This window comes from Leptinotarsa decemlineata, unplaced genomic scaffold, assembly GCF_025532065.1.
Source record: "Leptinotarsa decemlineata unplaced genomic scaffold, Ldec_3_MD MMD2_tig00000251_RagTag_RagTag, whole genome shotgun sequence".
NCBI classification, from domain to species: domain Eukaryota; kingdom Metazoa; phylum Arthropoda; class Insecta; order Coleoptera; family Chrysomelidae; genus Leptinotarsa; species Leptinotarsa decemlineata.
In genome coordinates, this window is record NW_027412547.1 from 2,587,657 (window position 1) to 2,609,302 (window position 21,646).

The following is a 21,646-nucleotide window of genomic DNA, read 5'->3' on the forward strand; positions in this document are numbered from 1 at the left end:
GATGGCAATCGCTCTTATCTCAAAGGCGGATTTAAAACTTAATTTTGGGGAGGATATTTATGAGTTTCATGGGGATAATTGTCAAGGGGGATAATAATTAATATATGAAACTTTGTGCTTGTGTATACAACAATACCCATTTGAAATGTATTTAATTTTCTCAATGTTCGAAACAAACACCAAAACTATAACACTTTTCTCGACGCATGTCTTTAGGATATGAATTTATCATCAATGTGTTCGGGTAGAAAAAAAAAACAAATGATAGAAAGAGAGAAAATTGAGAGAATTGATAATTCAATTGTGATCGGTCTCTAAATTGAATTACCGAAGAACCCACTGTCTAAGATGGTTTCAGAAGTGAAAAACACACTCACTGTGTTAAAATCTGATCGCACCGACTTTGAATAGAAGTCTACAGGTTTTTCATCTTACAGTTCCTAAAATGTGCAGTCTACAAAAAAATCACAAATCTGGCAAGTCGTTGAACCAATTGTGCCCGCCATAAGTTTTTTATACTTACAAAATTGCTTAACGGCTAACCAAGAAGTTCGAAACTATAAAAGTCTCACAATTAATTTTGAGTTTTATCAATTCACATGAATTCAAAGATAAAATTGAGGATGTAAAGTTGCAAGAGAGAATGATTTTACTACCATTTGATTTATAGTTGAAGTAAACGATATTGTGCACTCTTGAAGTTGTCGGCACTCTCAAAGGCCAAAAAACCAATACTTAGAAAGCCGAACTAGTCCTCGTGGACTGTAGACTTGGCGGTTCGTATTGGATGATTTTTACTAACAGAGTTTTATGATTGGCTGAAGAGTCATAAAATTAAATTTGAAGTCATATTACGGTGACGAATAGAAATCAGGAATGCAGGGATGGTTATCGCCGCCGTTTTCAGTTCAGGAAATGATCGCGATTTGAGTGTTGAAATTCGATATTGGTGCAGTTATAATTACTTACAATGTTTCTTATCTGTTTGAAATGTGGCAAGTTCTGGAGCATCTTTGTCTGAAATTTAAGATGACAGTTTTCTATGTAAGTTAAACTTCACCTCTTTCATACTCTATATATTCTGTTTAAAATCTGTTTTTCCGTTAATCAGCTGTCTCCCTCATACGAACGACAACTCTTAAAATTTGAGAAACTTGTGCGAGGTCTTACCTTTTAACGTGTGATTCCTAACACGGTATGGCAATTTAATGAATGATATTTGATTCAATGTCTAGAATACAAACTGAATAGGAAAAAGTTTATGAAAAAACCCAATTGTTTCAAAAGTACTCTCTTCAATGTTTCTATAAAAATAGTTGTTTGTATCCAAAAGTAACTTCTATGCATGAGATGCACATATTTGTAAAGATATCACTTCGAAATAAATTGCTTTATTGCTTCGTTGGAAGTTTCCAATACTCTTTGTATGAAGATGGAGAAGTAGAACGCCAAAACTTTCTGTCCCAAAAATTGATCTCCCCTTGAAATATGTTTTTTGTTCAAATTTGGCACCTCACAGCTGGCGGTGGAATTGAGGTACAGCAATTATGTTTTCTGTAAAGGTTCCCCAAGCAGCTGCGTTTTTCTCATAATTTTGTGAACTTTTCATCAAAACACAGTATCCTCCACACGTGTATGTATACCTGTTTCACCTGCTCAGGTTCAGGGGATGTTATAAAACTAGTTATGGTAACTATGAAAAATATCTGGTGAGTCTCAAACTTTTCGAAACAAAATTTTTATTATTAAAAATCATGTTGTTGTGGTAACATTGTGCAAAATACACCACAAAATACTGGTTTTTATTTTATAAAGATAAACCGTTTGGATAAGTTTTATCGATATCTGTAATTGCAATATTTCGGTTGATTTCGTTTCATATCTTTCAACTTGTTATTAATAATAGTAACTATTTTATTAAATATCGAATCGTGTTTTGTATTTTTTTTATTTTTTCTCTCTTTCATTTTTACTTTTCCTTCATTATCTTTTTTCCTTTTCTTTTCCTTTTCTTCTTTCTTTCTTCCTCAAACATTCATTTTCCAATCTCAACTTGTGTATTTTCTTCACTCACCTGAGTGTTTTGTTCGTTTACTCCGTTAGAAATTAATCAGAAGTACAAAGTTTGCTAACTAACATTAGACTATTTACAATTCGCCTTCTTCCTTCGGTTACTTGTGATGAAACAATAAGATGGACAGAACTATCATCCTCAATATGATAGCTAATCTGTGTTTCAGTCACCCGGAACATCATTATGCTCGTACAAATAACAGTTCCCAAAAGTGGGATTCGACGCTAATTAAACAGCTCTGCATTCGAACCGAAATACTGCCGAAGGAGATATCACCTCGATGTAAATAGATGAACCCGCAAGTACCGATAAATGTTAAAATTAGCTGAAACAGATGCGCACTATCAAAGAGAACACGAATTTTCATGTTTTCCATACGAGCTTTTTCTTTCTCGTTGTTATACGAAACATGAGGATTACTACTGTACAAACAATTCGCGATTATCAGGGTACAGAGCCATTTTCATATCTTCAGAATTATCTGATTGGCTCGACCGTTACCCCAGAGAAAAAAGTCCAAAACTGTGAGGTCTGGAGATCTGGGTGGCCACTCTATAAATGGACTACCACGGCCTATCCATCGGTTTGGAAAATGTTCGTTAAGCCATTGCCTCACAGCTCTGGCATAATGAACTGAACACCCATCTAACCGGACGATTAAATTTGATCGTTCATTGATTGGCAGCTCGTGAATAGCATCCCAAAACTCTGTGTTCAAAAATTCTAGAAACCTCTGCGCATTAATTTTTTCCTCAAAAAAGAAAGGACCAATAATTCGTTCGCTTAATATCCCACACCAGACGTTGATTTTTTGGGAATACTGGCTTTTACAGTTTATTACCCAGTTAGGATTATCCGCTGCCCAATAGCGACAATTCTGTGATGACACTACTCCATTTGTAGTGAAAGTGGCTTCGTCGGTATATAAAATATTTTTTAGGAAATTTCTATTGTTTAAATATTCCCCTTGGGCCCATAAACAATATTCCAGGCGTCTTGCTTCGTCGCCTTCTTGAAGTGTGTGTAAAAATTTTGGCTTGGAAGGTTTAATATTCTTCGCCTTCTCCGAATAGTTTCTCGTAGAATATTCAAATCTAAAGTGGCATTCCTTATACTGGCATTAGGATTATTTCCGAAATAATCTAAAATGATTTGATCATTCCTGTCATTCCTGTTTCGTCTTTGTACATGATTACTTTTTAACATCATTTTTGATACTGCACCAGTTTCATTGAAAATTTTATTTACCGTACCGCAGCTAATACGAGGACGATCTGGATGTCTCTCATTAAATACTCTACAAACCTCTCTAGCACTTCTAACGTCATCTCCCGAAAGGCGTACAATTTCAATTTTCTCTCTTACGCTCAATCTTGCAGCCATTACACAAAATAATTCGAAGAACTGTAAGGTGAATATTGTTGACAATAGTACACTCAAATATTTCACAAGTGTCAAACTGTTATATCATTTCCATGACAACTTAGATTAAAATTGAAATATTAGGTCTTAGTTTCAGTTAATTTGCGTGAAAACTTGAATGTAATTTCGTTATTTTCACCCAAAATATTTACGCTATTTGTTTTTTTTTAATCTGGCGGCACTTTATTGTTGAAATCATAAAAAAATATTCTCATGGCTATATCTGTTGATATAGGGTGTTTTTTGTGACTGTTAGCTGTGTGATTTTTCGAATTTTCGAGTTGTCATAACTTTGTTAATAATGAATATTTTTTCATAAAATTTTGGTCACACCTTTTTAAAGGTTTGAAACTGAATCATTTGGAAGCAATGGAAATTAATGAACTTGAAAATTCAAACATTCTAATGAATGACTAACTAGATTTGAATAGATCACCATTATTAAACTTGTTTTCTTAAAAACCGAGAAAGAATTATTAATGATGTAGATGTGAGGTAATATGCTTCAGGTGATCATAATTGAACAGGTACCTTAGGTAGAGGTTTAGGTAATTTTTTGGAAGTAGTCTCAACATGAAGTATAAATCACTTGAAAAGGCTACAGTGCTAGCGAAACCTGTTGTGATATTTTTCAAATAAAGTTTGTGGAGATCAACCCTTGAGGTGTAGTTTTTGAAATTACTATGGATCTTCATCAAGTAACGGCCGAATCAATCAGGAAATTCAGTTGAGTGTGTAGAAAAAATCAGCACGAACAGAGCAAATTAATTGAAATGTTCATACGTTGAACTTTTTGAACTCACTACGTATTTCTTCTCTGTTCTCTTACTATAAATAAACCTCATAAACCATTTCAAAACACTGAATAAATATTTTTCCGTATGAGTTACTCACCAAAATAATGCGAAAACATAAATAGTACGGTTTGCGTGCGTTATTACTTATTCATTATTTATTTTATTGTATATTTTGATAGCTGCTACGTGATTTTGGTGTTTGTGAGAAGTTTCAGATACATTTAAAAAACAATTTTGTGAATGAAAATATCAATTGTTATCGAAAAAATGTATAGAACATATTTCAATTATCAGTGCCATTTCTTTTCGAGTTTGAAAGCCGTGGATTTTTGGAATTTCTTCCTGACGTTTCGCTGGCGCGAGTGGCTAGCTTCTTCAGAGGTTTAACCATCATGGCTTGCTGTCCGATGACTACCTTTTCGGCTCCGTAAAGCGTATTTATGCCTTGCCAGGTAATCAGTTGTATTTGTACCACATTTTCGTACCTAATTTTGTACCTGTACTCGTTCCTGCACTTGAACTTGGAACATTAACAATCTTGCTGCCTGTTGTCCTGTTCGTTATCCTCCTCAAAATGGAGTTCCATATTTGATTGAGGTGCACCGCTTCTTCTTTTCGGTCGAAATTCTCCGTGTGTTTGTGGATCTCTATTGCCTCCCGTACCAGTCGGCTATGGTATCCCTGGTTGGGGGCAATTAGTTCTGTTTTCAAACTAAATTCTGTGGTCTCCTTCACTAAGTGCGTGTTCTGCCACATCTGACTTGTCCGTTTGGCCAAGTCTGCAGTTCCTTTCATGCTCTTTTAGTCTTGTTTCCATGGATCGTTTGGTGGTTCCGATATATACCTTTCCACAAGTGCACGGTATGCGATAGACCCCTGCTGCTGATATAATGGGTCTCTTTTGTATTTAGCCGACCTGAGGCTTTGTTGTACCTTCCTCGTGGGTTTGAATACTGTTTCGATGTCGTGTTTGCCCAATAGTTTTCCAATTCTGTCCGTGACCCTAGGGATAAACGGTAGATATGCGCGTGCAAACATCTGATCCTTTTTCGCTTTCTGAACCATGGTGCCCTTCGGTTTCATGGCTTTTCTGGTCTTGGAGACACTGTATCCATTCGATCTCAAGGTCACTTCAAAGTATTTCAGTTCCATCTCCAGATGTTCTGGTTCACATATTCTCCGAGTTCGCTCCGTTAGAGTGGAGATGACTCTTTTTTTGGCTAGGATGGTGTTTCGATAGTGCGTGCACTATCTATCTATCTGTGCACTATCGCACTATTTAAACGCCATCCTAACCAAAAGAGAGAAGTCATCTCCTAACGGAACGATAACCAGCCGATTGTTGTGCTTTCTCGCGCTTTGGACGAGGTGTACCAGTTGCTCTCCAGTCAGATGACAATCATGTTGATTCTGAAATGAGTATTATAATAAATAAAAAAAAAATCATGGCATTTTTTTATACATAGCTGTTTTATAATTTTTTTCTGCTCCAGAAAAAAATATAACGGTCAATGTTTGTTTATAACAAATTGTTAAACTAATAAACAATTGAATAAAAAATAAATTTTTTTGCCAAACTATTTAAAAATGTAAATTATGATTTTTTAAAGCAAAATTATTTCTCAACTTATTATTTGAACAATCGAAATATAAAAAAATCGATTTTAAACAATTAAAAATTAAAATTAAGATTTTTTTCAATCATGATTATCTCTAGACAACAAAATGGCAAAAAAAAATTTTTCAAAAATATTTAATTTCTCTATTTGTTTAAAACAATTTAATAAACAAATCACATAAAAAATTCATACCCTATGTTAATAACTGCCATTGTTTAATGTGAAAACAGACATAGCTAAATATCAATTGAAAAAAAAAATTATCAACAATTTTTAGATATTTCATTTTGCAATAGTTATAAAAAATCATAATTAACAAATTAATACATTTTTATGAACTTTTAACGCAGGATTGTATGAAGTATATATATCAAAAAGACTCCATGGAGTTTAAGAATTATAGGCCAATTATTTATACCTCTTATCCCATTATTTATGCCAACGGAGATTGGGAAAAAATGTGTTAGTTAACAATTGAATAAATTTTTGAAAAATTCACGCAAACTTACTTCTCGAAAAACTTTCACACCACTCTGGGACCGCTGCCTCAGGCAAAGAGCTCCCGATGAATCACGGATTCACGCCCCCCCGTCTCTCGAACCGTCGACATAGCTAAATATCAATTGAAAAAAAAAATTATCAACAATTTTTAGATATTTCATTTTGCAATAGTTATAAAAAATCATAATTAACAAATTAATACATTTTTATGAACTTTTAACGCAGGATTGTATGAAGTATATATATCAAAAAGACTCCATGGAGTTTAAGAATTAAAGGCCAATTATTTATACTTCTTATCCCATTATTTATGCCAACGGAGATTGGGAAAAAATGTGTTAGTTAACAATTGAATAAATTTTTGAAAAATGGTGATAATACTTTTTTTACTACGGGACTCGATTCATTCAAGTGTTAAGAAGATACTATATTTTTTTCAAATTTTCAAAATGACATTTTATGTAATAAAAAAATTATTTCTTTTGATATACTCTCTTTAGCGGCGGAGCGCACATGCCGTAACAGCCGCGCGGAACCCTATTTTCAACATTAAATTAAAATTATAAATAATGAAGAAGTTTCGGGAGTTCTGACTTTTTTATCGGAAATTTCCTCCTCTTTAGCGAGATTTTTTCAAAATTACTTTAAATATTAATATTTTTTGAGTTATTAATGAAAAACTAAATACCTTTTTTTCAATCTTATTTTGTTAATAACAATTGCACCAAAATCCTTCTGAAACATTTTTCTAGAGGTAATTCTGAATCGAATGAGCTATCGCTCATGTTTTTAGGACCTTTATCTCTATTTTTCATGTTTTGAACTTGTTGATTAGACTAGCAGTGTGTAATTGAAACACGAAATTGTTTTTTCATCTATCATTTTGAAAATAACAAAGGTAGTGTCACTTTCAGCACAAAAAATTACAAACTAATGAGTAGAATATCATGAAATTTGAACAACTTTCTTTTGTGAGTTAGTACTATCTGAAAAAGCAGTGAATGCAATAAGACCAGCGCCATCTATATGATTGACTTGGTACTATTTAGCCCAAGTATTAGTTAACAACAGATTTTTCAAAACTTTTACTCAAACCACTGCACTATTAAATGACAGCCCACGCTACAAATTGTTTCAACTGCATTCTCGTTGAGTCACGAATATATTTCTATGAATTGGGATGATGAAATGACTGAAACATCTCGTTACATGCTGCCAGACGATAGGTCGGGTCGTTCACATCGGTCGACTAAATAAGTGCAATTAGATTCCGCGTAAAAAAACAAAGGATTTGATACGTGAATTTAAATAATGTGGGTACTCTTTTCAGGCTCACGGAGTTTTTAGTACAAATTTCAGTACAGCTGACACTGAACTTTGTATTTCTGAAACCCGAAGCTGAGCCATACTAACACGCCTAGTGTTGAGTCTACTTTCATCTTTATTAGTAATTTTGTGTCAGAAAAACAATGAATCAATACTAAAAACAGTAGAGAATCAATTTATTTTGTTTAAAAACTTTTATTTAACTTGACTTGTATGTATGTTAACAAATCTTGCAAGTTTTAATTTGACCCACTTCCCGGTATCCGATTGACCTGAAATTTTTCATGCTGGTCTAGAACCGATGACAATGCATGTTAATCATAAATGTGACATGATGCTGCTGCCAGGATTGGCTCCGTACGAGAGATCTCCTCAGCGGTGAATAGCAGGGAGACGAAATTTTGTATATACATTCGTTTATGTTGAAGTACTCTCCGTTTTAAAGATGGACTTTCGTATTGATCGATAACTATCGATTGAAACTAAAATTTATAAAATAAAATAATGATAAAATACTTTTGAAACAAGCTTTTATTTAAGTGCCCTGGGAAGATCAAAGTCAAATTTTAAATCACAATAACCACATTCATTTACGACTTCACAGAATTGAAATTATAATAAAAGCTTGTCGCGATAATTTCAATTTGTAATTGAAATTTTGTAATTAGGTAAGCACCTACTAAACTTGTAAACAATTCATAATATTTGTAATTAAATAAAAGTGTCGTGAATGCTCAAAATGTGGAACTTTAACCTTGAATAACTTTTTTGCACACATAGGATTTATCGGGTTTGAAATTTATTGCAGTACCTAGTTGATCTGTCAGAATGTTTCTTAATTTAAATTTCATCTGACTGAATATGTGAAGATTTCTTCTAGGCATCGCGACAAGCGTGTGGTTAATGTGATTTAAAATTTTATTTTGGTCTTTTTAGGACGTTTGAATGAAAGCTTGTTTTAAAAGTTTTTTATCACTAATTTATTATGAAAAGTAAAGTGAGTCCCACTACATTTCAACCTCAAACATTATAACAGTAGCTCCAGAGCAAAAACAGGAGATCTACTGCAGAAAACAGTAAACCTGGCACTGAAGACGGCGTTCTTCTCGTTCAATTTCTTGTTCATCTGCTTCGTTCTCCACATCAAATTTTGGTTGTCAGGCAAATTCGAAAGAAGCTTGAATTTGGCCTTAGGAGGAGGTGTTTAGTTGCAGAGAGAAAAGATCTTCGAAAATTCGCAGACCTTTCCTTCCAAGAGGTTACTATGGTAGATTTTTCAATCAAAAGCCTGCTTGAAACCTCCAGATGATACTATATTCAATAATAAAAAAATAAAGAAAAAATAATATAACCAAATAAACAAAGAACGAGAGTGACGAAATACTCTAGTTTGGCCGATAATTTCTGACCACTAAATATCTATAAGGCAATTATAAGATCCACTCTGTATACAAAATCATAAAATGATTAGTACACATGTACATTTAACTCGCAGCTGCTTTTTTCCTGCTGTCCAATGTTTGAACTTTTTGCACTACAATGCTCGATTCTCGCTCGGACCTTACAGGCTCATTTATTTCTATGTCAGAATAAAATACTATCCAAAATCGCGCTAACCGCCTGTTTTTTTCAAAATCAAAAAAAAATTGAAGATTCAACCCAGGAAAACTCTCTCCCAAAACAAAATACCGCCCTTGATCGACCGTCAAGAGAACCCTTCAAACTCTCAAGTTTTCTAACTTCCTCAAAATTCACGCAGACTTACTTCCCGAAAAACTTTCGCACCACTCTGGGACCGCTGCCTCAGGCAAAGAACTCCCGGAACTCTCCCTCTTTTCTCCTTTCAAAAAGCCAAGAAGAAATCACGGATTCATCGCCCCCCCGTCTCTCGAACCGTTTTTTCTAACAGTCGCCCACGTGCAACGGAGCTCATCAGAAAAACCTATTTAGCTGAATTGCGGGAATATTGATATGTCCTTATTTACATCTTGAGCTACGTTACAAATATATCTGACTATGCAAACATGTCGATGAATAGTGTTTATAAAAACTCTCTGGATCCCTCGGCCATAATTTTACATTGTATGAGAGACAGATCCGGCTTTAAAAAAAATCTGAATTAAAGAAATCTGTCTCTTCCCGAAATCAGAATATGTATTACTATACATTGCTTTTGCTAGGTATTACATCACGACTTGTGAAATAACACTGCGATAGTTATTGCAGAAAGCCAAAAAGTCTTTTATTATTTATCTGTGTTTGAAATTATTCAAGGAGATTTTCTAACCGAATTCTCTCATTGTAGGCTCATCAACCATGCCACCCTAACCACGTACAGTTCCCCGAAGTAACAATGCCATCGGATCAACCCTTCTGTCATCTCAACAAAAGCCGGACAAAAAACGCGACTCGTCTAGAGCCGGGGCTCATTTGATGAAAAATGCTCAGCGATAACGAGCCACAAAGACTTCATTTTCTCATAATCAATCACCGCGACGAAGGAGTGATCGAAAGGGACGACCTCGTATAAGTGCGGAATATGCCGGGATTAGTCGTTTTTCGAAGAAGATGGAGCGTTGGATCCGACGATCTGGTTGTTCCCGGCGCTTTCCTGTTCTCCGTGCACCTCATTTGGTAAGTAGAAACTTTTTTTTGGGAGTGACTGTTCGTCAATGGATGAGGCAATGGCGGGAGTGGCTAATGAACCACGATTTTGGAAGTGGCTATCAAACCGCGATTTAGGGAGTGGCTATTGAACCAACTTCGGTTTGTTGAATAGTATAAATTATCAAAGCCGGAGATGAGTGCATGTCTGTAAACTAGTGTAATTTATAATGAAATAAAAAATGAATTTTATAGGTTTATAAATATAGGTTTGATTAATAATAATAATATTCTTTATTCAGTAGAACACAGGATTACAACAAAAAATGAAACCTATCAAATACACTACAACATTTCCTATGCAAACTGAGAAGGCGGAGTTCATCTTGAGCACCTCGAGTGTACAAAGATGGTCTTCCACTCAACCTTTGGACAAACAGAACAAAATAACAAAAGATCGCAGATAACTAATGAAAATTGAGTGAAACTATAGATATATGTGCTGATTCAAATAACCGCTTTCTAGATATTAGAGGATTTCATGAATTCAAACAATTTTTTTCGAAAGGAGGAGAGTTTCATATTCTTAAAATCATTTGGAATAGCATTGTAAGTGGTCGATACATTACAGGAAAAACTTCTCTCAAACAATGATGATTTATGGATTGGTGGTGTTATAGTACCTTTCGATTTTATATTAAGATTGTGAACGTCAATGCGGAACACAATCTTTCTATAAAGGTAGGAGGAAATTTGGGTAGTAATTATTTTATGATATAAGGTGGAGCAGTGAAATTCTCGGCGAGATTTCATATTTAGCCACCCGGCTTCTCGTAGCTTATGACTGATGGGTTGACGTCTACGAACAATTACCATAGATGAAACGGAGACAATAGTTTTGGATTTTCTGGATTGCTGGATGCTCGCAAAGCATTTTATTAAGATTCAAATTCAAAGTTGCTCGAGATCCAAACAAAATTTTCAGTTTCCAGATACTTCTACGGATGCATTCCGATATATGCTTTTCGAATCGTAAGGAGTAATCTATCCAGAACCCAAGATTCTTCACCACATAACAAAACTGTACAGGAGTGATAGTAACACAAACATTTTTTTGGTGAAGAAGTCTGTCATTCCGCCTCCCGAACAGCATTGCTTCAGATTTGTTTAGATTCAATGAGAGAGAATGATCTTTGGATATTTTGAAAATTCTATCAAGGTCTTCGTTGATTTTCTGACAACCATTCACTATGTCTGATGGGTGGAAGGAATACATCACCTGTGTATCATCCGCATACATTTGTAGATAACAATGCGAGACAACATTTTTGAAAAATGCTGTGAAAATCACATAGAGAATTGGTCCCAAAATGGATCCCTGTGGAACCCCACATGTCAGATCTCTTGTTTGAGAAACGATAGTATTGAGTACAAAAAACATAACAGATTCTTCTGAGAGTCCAATATATCTTAGAATATGTTTCAGCGCAGAATGATTTAGGGTATCGAAAGCTTTCGAATAGTCTAAGAGAAATAAAACAGTAATCATTCTCGAGTCGGTTGCCTGGAAGATACGATCTGTCACATTCAGAAGAGCTGTCGCGCAGCTATGTCCTTTTCTGAATCCAGATTGAGTATCCGACAAAATATTATATGTTTTCAAGAATTCCAGAAGTTGATATTTTATACTTCTTTCTAATAATTTTGAGACAACGGGTAAAATGCTGATTGGTCTCAGGTCTTTGAGCTCACTGACCACCTCACATTTCGGTAATGGGATCACATTAGCCAATTTCCACTGAGTTGGATATACTGAATATTCAATGCAGAAGTTCATGTCTGTTAGACATAAGGAGGCCCGGTATAACAAAATTGGAAACTGTGGTAGTTACAAAATAGATTACCTTAGAAATAAGTTGTTTATTTCTCAACTTAACTGAATGACAATAGTTCGCTTGAATTTTTTGACGTTATTCAGAAAGAAATCAGAACACAAAACCACTTTCTTATTGTTACCTTTTTAGCTGTTCCAGATGGCGTTCACAGATTTCAAATCCAACGTTTCGTCTCCGAGAAGCTTTCATCAGTTTCATTTTCCATGATTTAAAAAAAATCAATTGAACAAGCTTCAAACTTCGTAACTTAACAGACTCTACAAATCATAAGGTTTCTGATTTTCCCATGTTGGGCCTCTTAATCTTTGGACACACCGTATAATAACTCAAACTCAACTTTATATATAGTTTACATGAAAAGTGATATCATTTTCGATCTACATCGATAAATAATTATTTCATGGAATATCGATTTAACCAAACCAAGTATTCAATATATTCCAACCTTTATCTGAGTGGTGATTCAATACCACTCATGTGCAATAACCTTGACGATTATTTATTGTGAATGTGAAAATTACATTGTGGTCAAGTTTATTTGATTACCGAACAATTGACATTTCGCCTACTCATTTTGAGAGGTCACACAGATTGAACGAGCGTATTCAGCATTTGCTGCAATTGACATTCATCGCATATACGAGGTCTGTTAAAAAAATAAGGTAATAATGATAATGTATTTCCTCATCACAATAAAAAGTACAAATTAAATTTAATTCAAAGAAATGGTGAATAGGCCGAGTTCAACTATGAGAGCTGCTTTTGAACCCAACCTCGATTGGTATGTTTTTTATTTTGTGTTTTATAATATTCGGATATGTGAGAAATTGCCAAAATCTGTTTGCATATGTCGTGCCCTATCACTGTCGTGTAAGAAACATGTCTTTCAACCTTTTCTTAAAGTTTCTCATTGAACTTTCTTTAAAGTCTTTGGGGATGGTGTTATACAACTTTGCCGCATTGTAGGAGAAACTTCGAAGAAACATTACTGTGGAATGCCTGGGAATGAGCAAAGTATGCCTATTACGAAAAGTGTCACTGTGTAATAGTGCAAGCAGTCTTTCACGTAAGTAAGCCGGATATCCCGAAACAAGAATTATATGCGTGAAACTAAGCAAATGGATTGCTCTTAGATAGTTCAGTGAAATCCAGCCAGAATCTCGAAAGGACAGACTTATATGTGATAATACTTTCGGATACCGTAGCAAAATCTGACACAACTATTTTGTACACGCTGGAGTCGCATTACATCTAATTGTTGTAAGGCGGGTCCGTAGATACAATCGCAGTAAGCTAATCTTGAAAAAACAAGGGTTTCATAGAGACTCAACTTCAGACTCAACGTCATTGAATGACGTTTTACACAGATGACTTACATGCTTCGTGAATCTCAAGTTCGTATCTAATCACAAGCCCAGTTTTTTACATTCATTCACAAAAGGTATTATGTTATTTTTGACACGGAACGACAATGACTCACATACAATATTTCTTTTACTTTTGGGACCAAATAACATGACCTGGGATTTCTTTGGATTGATGGTAAGATTATGTGCACAGGATACATCGTATAGAGTTTTAAGGTTTCTGTTTATATTTTCGTTATCGCGTGTAATATCTTCAAGGCTGAATGAACTGTACAATTGAGTATCATAGGCGTAGTGATGTATTTTACCAAAACTAACAAATTCATGAAAGTCACTGATGTAAATTGCAAAAAGGTGCGGTCGCAGGACTGAACCTTGCGGTACATCAAATTTTTTTGATATTATTGTTGATTGGTTACCATCAAGGTGAGTTGATTGGTTCCTTTCGAAGAGATAGGTATTCATAAGTGATACTGCATTATGAGTGTATGTTCAAATTTCGCGGTCTATACGTACATTCGATTAGCGATTTTTTTCAAACGCTACATTCCCCTCGAACACAATTTGAGCTCTATTTGCTTAAAAGGTCCATAACTGGTGATAAATCATGGGTCTATAGTTGTGACATCGAAACTAAGGTCCAATCCTACCAATGGAAAAGCTCAGGAGAGCCAACACCAAAAAAAAAACGCCACATGGTCATATGGTTGATATGATTGTTGAAGTGTTGAACCTAGTAAACGTAATAAACGTAAAATGAAATCAAAACTGAAAGTATATGTTAACGAAAATTATAAAAAACTAAAAACCGTATACGAACTCGAATAATAACAAGAAAAACAAAATTTCAGCAATTTCAGTAATTTATTCATTCAATAACACACTTGTAACACACTTATCTCGCGGAATATATAGGTTACACCTAGGTATGAAAAATACCTGTATTGTGCTTTCCCATCTATTCAGCAGGATTACGAATCATGTAGGTACATCTCAAATACATAAAATGGATATGCTTAATAAATACAATGAGTTAAATCGGATGGCAGTACAATTCTAATGGATTTAGTGAGTTGTTGGCCGGAGAGCTAGGAAGAGCTGTATTTCAAATTTAAAATATATTGATAGGTGAATGATAGTAATGGTGAACAGTATATACACACATCGGAAAAGTCTAGGGATATTTTTAAAAATGGCAATAATTTTTTTTTAGATCGCTTTAGGGAAAAAAAAGTTGACGAGTGATTATTAAACGAATGTAACTTACAACAAAATTTATTAAATGGTCAAAAATACTGAGTGCGCATATAAGCAAAACTAAAAAAAATATGGCTCTTCTTTGGCACCCCGAAAAAAAATCATAATACAAAAAAATTGGAATCAGTACAAAGTATGGCCTCCACGCTGGTTTATTACGGCCCTACATCTATCGTGCATCGACAAAATGAGATTGTCAATGTCTTGTTGAGGTACATTTGCCCATTCAGCGATTAAAAGCTCTCTCAATTGAAACGTTGTGTGAATGTTCCCCATATGCGGAGTAATTCTTCGTTGAAGCATGTCCCACACATGCTCGATGGGATTCAGGTCCGGTGATTGTGCTGGCCATGGCAATACATCAACTCCTTCGTTGGTGAGCCAGTTAGTCACTAGACGCGCGCCATGTGGACGAGCAATATCGTGCATTAGGTGGAAGTTTTCACCAACAGCACCAGCAAACGGACGGACGATAGGTAGAAGAATGGTGTCGAGGTACTGTCGAGCTGTGAGGGAGCGATTTGGAAAAACGAGATCGGTTCTGCCGCCGATCATGATTCCGCCCCATAGCATTACTGTACCACCTCTGTATGTGTGGACTTCCTGGACGTGTCTCAAACGTTCATTATTTCCAGGTCGTCTCCACAGTCTACTCGATGAGAATCTGGATGAAATCCAAATCTGGATTCGTCTGTAAACAAAACTGTGGCCCAATCATTTGCAGCCCAGTTTTGATGTTCTTGACACCACTCTAATCTTCTACCGCGATTGCCTCTCGACAAAGGTGGACATCTAAGTGGCCTTCTGTTGTGGAGATCTGCTTCATGCAGTCGATTTCTGACAGTATCACGATCAATGGTTACCTGGTGCGTCTGCTGCAACACGTTAACCAACTCAGGTGCTGTGATTGTCGGTTGTCTTCTTGCGGTTAAGACCAAAACACTTTGGGAGACCCCCAAACGAAGAGCTACATCATTTTGTCGCATGCCACCTTGAAGAAGCCCTACTATTCATCCCTACTATTCATCCCAGCCAATGGTAAGTGATGGCGTTCCATGTTAAAGCACAATATTTCCAGTTCAATTGCTGAGCAAAAACTGCATAGAATGTACAAACTCGACACTTTCAGATTATTCATTTTAGCCGAAAACCTACAGTTTGTATAAAACTTGATAAAAGATTAGTAACCGTTTTTGCAGGCTTTGTTCAACCCATACAAATCTACAGGGTGGTCGAGTGTACCAATTTAATCGAAATTAAACGACCTCATGCATTTATTTTTATGAAATTTAGTATGTTATAAAAATATCCCTAGACTTTTCCGATGTGTGTATTTTACAAACGGATTGGGTTTCTTTGTATATAACTTTTCAAGGCAGTTTTAAATTTTCTTATACCATTTATAGTTTTCAGGTTTTCAGGGAGAAGGTTGAAAAATACAATAAATAACCATATTCTCCCTCCCTCACAATTAATTCAACTTTGTTTTTTTCCTTCTATGTAAATAATCAATGTAATCCAGGTTGATGACTACAACACAAGCATTGCTTAGGTAGCTCAGCCAGGACTCACAATTTCCACTTTTAGTTAGTTCTTTTCTTTTTTTTTCTAGTTTCTCAAGTCATCTAGTTTTAATTCAGAATTCATATTGTGGAGTATGCTTACCTGAATAAAATACTTTATATATCGTGCATGAATATTTGGGTACACGAAAGCTCTGCCAATGCATCGTGTCACAAATGAATGAAAACGATGGCAAAATTGCATAAATTAAACTGCGAATTTACTCCTCCTCCTCCATTTTCTTCAGATCTGGCCCCCAGCGATTTTCTCCCGTTCTAAGACCTCAAAAACTGCTTGCTGAAAAGAAATTTCAGCGCCGATAAAGAAGTTATCGTCGAAAATGAGGCCTATTTTGTGGCTAAAGACAAATCGTATTACAAAAATCGTATCGAAAAATTGTTTGATCGTTGTATCGCCCTCAAAGACAACTGTATTGAATGATAAAATCAAATTTTATAAAAAACATTTTTTGCACCAACTTTTCAGCCTAACTGTTAATGTTCACCAGTCATACCTTCATAATGTCACACATTATACCTGTTTTATGAAATCCGTCTGAAGAGACCGCTACTGTGACATCTCTCTTCATTTTTCCTTGTGTTCACATTTCTAGCAATTAATTTCCTTTCACTTCTACTTTTCTACCATCTTCATATGTTCATCATTCACTTTTCTGGTTCTTTTCGTCTTCCACCATTCGTAAAACTGAAAATTAGTAATGGATAACTGAGAAAAGGGCAAACTTCTAATTCACTTCTATTATTCATTTAGAGCATATTCAACATTGGATATATATAACATAATCTATAATGAGAATCACTTTAATGTGAATGAAGAGTTTTAGGGTACATAAAATCTTTCTAGATCACTGAATTCCGTTCTAAAATTAATACGTTAGGAATTAGAATACTTTGAAATGGTAAATATATTTGTCTCAGAAATTTATAAATATCTAAATTCAAATAGTAAATATGTTGATAACATTTTGAATAAATTTACCAACAACACGATATACGCATAATAATAGGGGTCATCATTATTGATTCTCAATGAATACGGTTACTTTTCAACAATAAACAGTTGTTCATGCCATAATTTCATATTCTCAAAGCCGAAAGTTCATGTCTACCTTTGGTATTCATTTGAATATAATCCTTGGAATACCTATGAATGTATAAAAATAGAAAAATATGTTCCAGAACTATAGAGGGAAATACTGCTCAAATAGGTAAATTTAGCATGTTCTGAAATTTTTTTGCGGAATACTAATTGGGAAAGTGTCCAGTCAAGATCTATTGATAATATATTCAGACGATTAACTAACTTGAGTAAAGATATTACTGGTGCTTCACGATTTGATCAAATCGGGAGGTGTAGTTTTTGAAAACAAATGAATTTAATCTTGAACGATTCAAATTCGACGTGAATCACTACACCGCGCTTAAGGATTTTCCTGTAGTGCTTGCGTTTTGTTGAAAAAAGACGAAACTTTTTGATTTACTATTCTTGAATCGAAACCCAACATAATTTAATCATGTCTTGGAGTCAGTTTCGAAAGTGCAGATGACCATTCATCTTTAAGAGTGAGAGATGATCAAGATACTATGTACCAGAGAATTATTATTCGGCAGAAATACTCCAAATACACAGTCTCTCATCTAAAATGTATAAGGAAAGAAAAAGTTGTGCAATTTGGTATTAAACATGTTCACAGAGTATATAATAATATTAATAATAATCGACTTTATTCATCACAAGAGATAAAGGATATATTATTTGTAAACAGCTAGAGCTGTTTTCCAACTCAACCGTGAGAGTCATCACAATTTATTTGAAAATAAAAATATATGACATGATGTTATCTTTTCCGAAGGAAGAATGACCAGATGTTACATTTCATACTGCACGAAAGTATTTACAAAAAACATTACAATAGTCACTCTAGCATATTGGTCAAACATATTGGACATAAATAGGTAGGTTGGCATCTGATACGAACAACTTAAAAAATTCATATATTCGTATAGTATTTCCAATACCAATTGAAACAGCACAGAGAAGGAATTCCCGCCTCGACATAGGCGTCGGCATATTATTTTTCAGGGGTAGTTCTTCAGTTACTCATTCTTACAATCATAGCAACTGATCACCCCATGGAAAAGTTATCTCAACTGATTTTTTCCACCATGGGTAGGTATGAAAAACTTAGAAATTTAAGGTAGTTAATTTCCGAGTTGAAAACTCTAAAATACACCTAAAACACAAATAATCACACCGAATTCTCGTCAAACATATATTTACAAAATAATAGAGGCCAACAAAATTGCTAGAAAAATCAAAATTCTTCTTCGCTATATTCAGATGAGGTGGAATCATCATCGGGTTGAATAACGATCGGATTTATGGAACTTTGCACATAATATTTGTTCTCTTCTTTTATAACGTGGGCCACACAGTTCTTCCACACATCACTATTACCTACTTCATTCACCACTCGCCTTAAATTGTCAGGTACTACAGCATCCCATGTCGGTGACTGATTACATTTCCGCAAGCTTTCTTTCATTGTGGCCCAAACCATTTCAATTGGATTGAACACACAATAGTATGGAGGCAAACGTATAAGGATATGACCACGTGTTTCACACATCGAATCAATAATATACTCTTTTTTGAAATTACGTTGTTTTATGGTCCGCAGTAATACCTTTTTCGTTGGAATCTTTTCGGGTATTTCCATGTCATGGTCCGCAGTAATACCTTTTTCGTTGGAATCTTTTCGGGTATTTCCATGTCATGATTTCGCATGAAATCAACAATATCTGCTGTTTCTGTGTTATTGTTTGGTATTGTAGTCAATAACCGAGAATGATATGAAGCGTTATCCATAACAATAACCGAGTTTGTAGGAATATTTGGGAGAAGCTGCTCACTGAACCAGGTTTCGAATAAAGCCGCAGTCATATCTTCGTGGTAATCAGCAGACGAATCTTTTATATTTTTAGCCGACATAAGCAAAGCGTTAGGTACAAAACCATTTTTATTCCCGGCATGCAAAATTATAACACGTTCTCCCCTTGAAGAAGGGGAATCACAATACTTGGTTTCGTCTACCCAGCCATTCGACGAAAACACTTCAGGTATATAAACAGCTAACCCTTGTCTTTAGATTCAGTATCAATTTCCTTCTCCTGAAGATGCTAACCTTGTTAGCGAAACGCTTGTCGAGTGCAAAAATATCAGTTTGGTGTTAGGGTAATTGATCTCCAGAAAAAGTTTTCAAAAATTGGTTTGCAAAACCACTCACTACCTCACCTATTCCCACGAACACCCGACACTGATAAAGACATATTTTGAAACGGACAAAAAATTAGTATTCAGCCAGTCCAGCTAGCCGAGCCTTTATTCCTCAACTACATTTGATAGCACGTTTACTAACTCTCTGGGCGACTAGGGCCACAGGCAAGAAATGTTTATGACTGTACTCTTATTTTCATTGCCTTTCCGACTGGGAATGGATAGACTATAGTAGCCGGTTCGTTCACCAAGTGATACAACCATATGGAAAATCTTTATTATATGCTCGTTATTTGAATGAAAATATGTTAATTAATTCATACCGGTATCAATGCCATGCATATACTTTTATTTTGCATGATCCAGAAAGGAATCTGTACAGCAACCACCAGACCATGCAACTGCCGCATGAACTCCCCATAAGAGTGACGGGTTTCTTTTTAATATCCATACTCAGCGATGCAACATTTCCATTCCAATCTGGCTCTCCTTCGCCTGTCATTCTCCCCGGGGCCTTTTCCAATTTCTTATTTACGGTGCTGCGCGCGGATGTCGTCCACGCCAGCAGAAATTCGATTTTCTCCTGCCGGGCGGTTTGTTTAGAAATTATGTCGGCGTGGAAATTGGAGTTATTGCTCATTGCTCACGTTAATTATTCGGTTGGTGCGACGTACCCTCGAGGAAATCGATGGCTGCTGCTTTCCACTTTGGGACACGTATGGGGTGTCTCGTTGGAGGAACCGTATTGTAGAAATTATTGAAAATCGTTTTTTCGTTTGTTTACCATAATAGATAGTAAATTCGATGCATTTGATGAAAATGAAAGCAGTTCCTGCTTTTCTTTCGCCCAAAGACGAAATAATGATGTATCAACCATTTGATGACATTTTTCACACCGACAGTGAGATTTTTGAACAAACCTATGTTGAGAATGAGTATAAGTTGATATTTCAACAATACTGGGCACTTGCTGTTCATCAGTATGAGATCATTTTTCTTGAAATGATCAGATCAGATGACTCAAGTAAACGCATTGTTGCTGAATATAAGAACATTCCCAGTGTGTTGCCTAAGGTAATTGAAAAAAGTATCTGTAACAAATTATTTCTTTTTTTTGTTGAAACACAATATAATCAGTAACTATCAACATGGATACTGCCCCGGTAAGTCGACGAAAGGAGCGGCTGCAACTTTTCTGGAGCATATTTATAACGGTATTGACAAAGGTAAATTTGTAGCTGCGCTTTTCTTTGACTTATCCATGACATTCGACTCCATAGATTTTTATATACTCACAAACAAATTATATACAATAGTTATTAGAGGGACATTTCTTGCATGGGTAATATCATATATGAAGTTCAGGAAATTATATGTGACATGGGATGATACGAACTCTGTTACATTCAACGTAGACATTTGAGTTCCACAGGGCTCAGTTTTGGGACCACTAATTTTTCTGATTTATATCAATGATTTACCTTAACATTCAGGTACAAAATCAATATAACTTTTTGCCGATGATACTGCAGTCTCAGAAGGAGCTGATAGTCCTGCGGAGCTACAGTCGAAACTGAATACAATAAGTCGTAAATTTACGAAATGGTGTCACACAAATAAACTTATAGTCAATGCCGAGAAAGCGGTGTTAGTTCAATTCTTCAACCGAAGACACTCAGAGCCTATACAGGTCGATATAAATAATGTCACTATCGATCCGTCGGAAATCACAAAATTTTTAAGACTTCATATAGATTCTGGGTTGGGTTGGCAAGTTCACATAAATTATGTTTGCAAGAGAATCAACACCAGTTTTTACGCATTGGTACAACTTAAAAAGGTTATGAATGAATGACTATGCAATGGTTTATTCAGTACTATCTTACAATGTGCTTTTGTGGAGAGAAGGGATTAACATCAGTCG

At 35.3% G+C, this 21,646-nt stretch overlaps 1 protein-coding gene and 1 long non-coding RNA gene across 2 annotated transcripts in view; one reads left to right on the forward strand and one right to left on the reverse strand.

Moving 5' to 3' along the window:
* Nucleotides 1-21,646, forward strand: part of inaE (inactivation no afterpotential E) — a 145,147-nt gene that overhangs the window by 21,309 nt on the left and 102,192 nt on the right. The window contains exon 2 of the mRNA XM_074173398.1: nt 10,045-10,373. Coding sequence (XP_074029499.1) covers nt 10,279-10,373 — 95 coding nt within the window. The 5' untranslated portion in view covers nt 10,045-10,278. The remainder of the gene's footprint in view (nt 1-10,044; nt 10,374-21,646) is intronic.
* LOC141481637 (uncharacterized) lies at nt 14,757-17,255 on the reverse strand. The gene is made up of 2 exons (XR_012465069.1): nt 16,963-17,255; nt 14,757-16,722 (listed from the first exon to the last, which is right to left on the reverse strand). It is a non-coding gene; the product is annotated as an uncharacterized lncRNA (long non-coding RNA).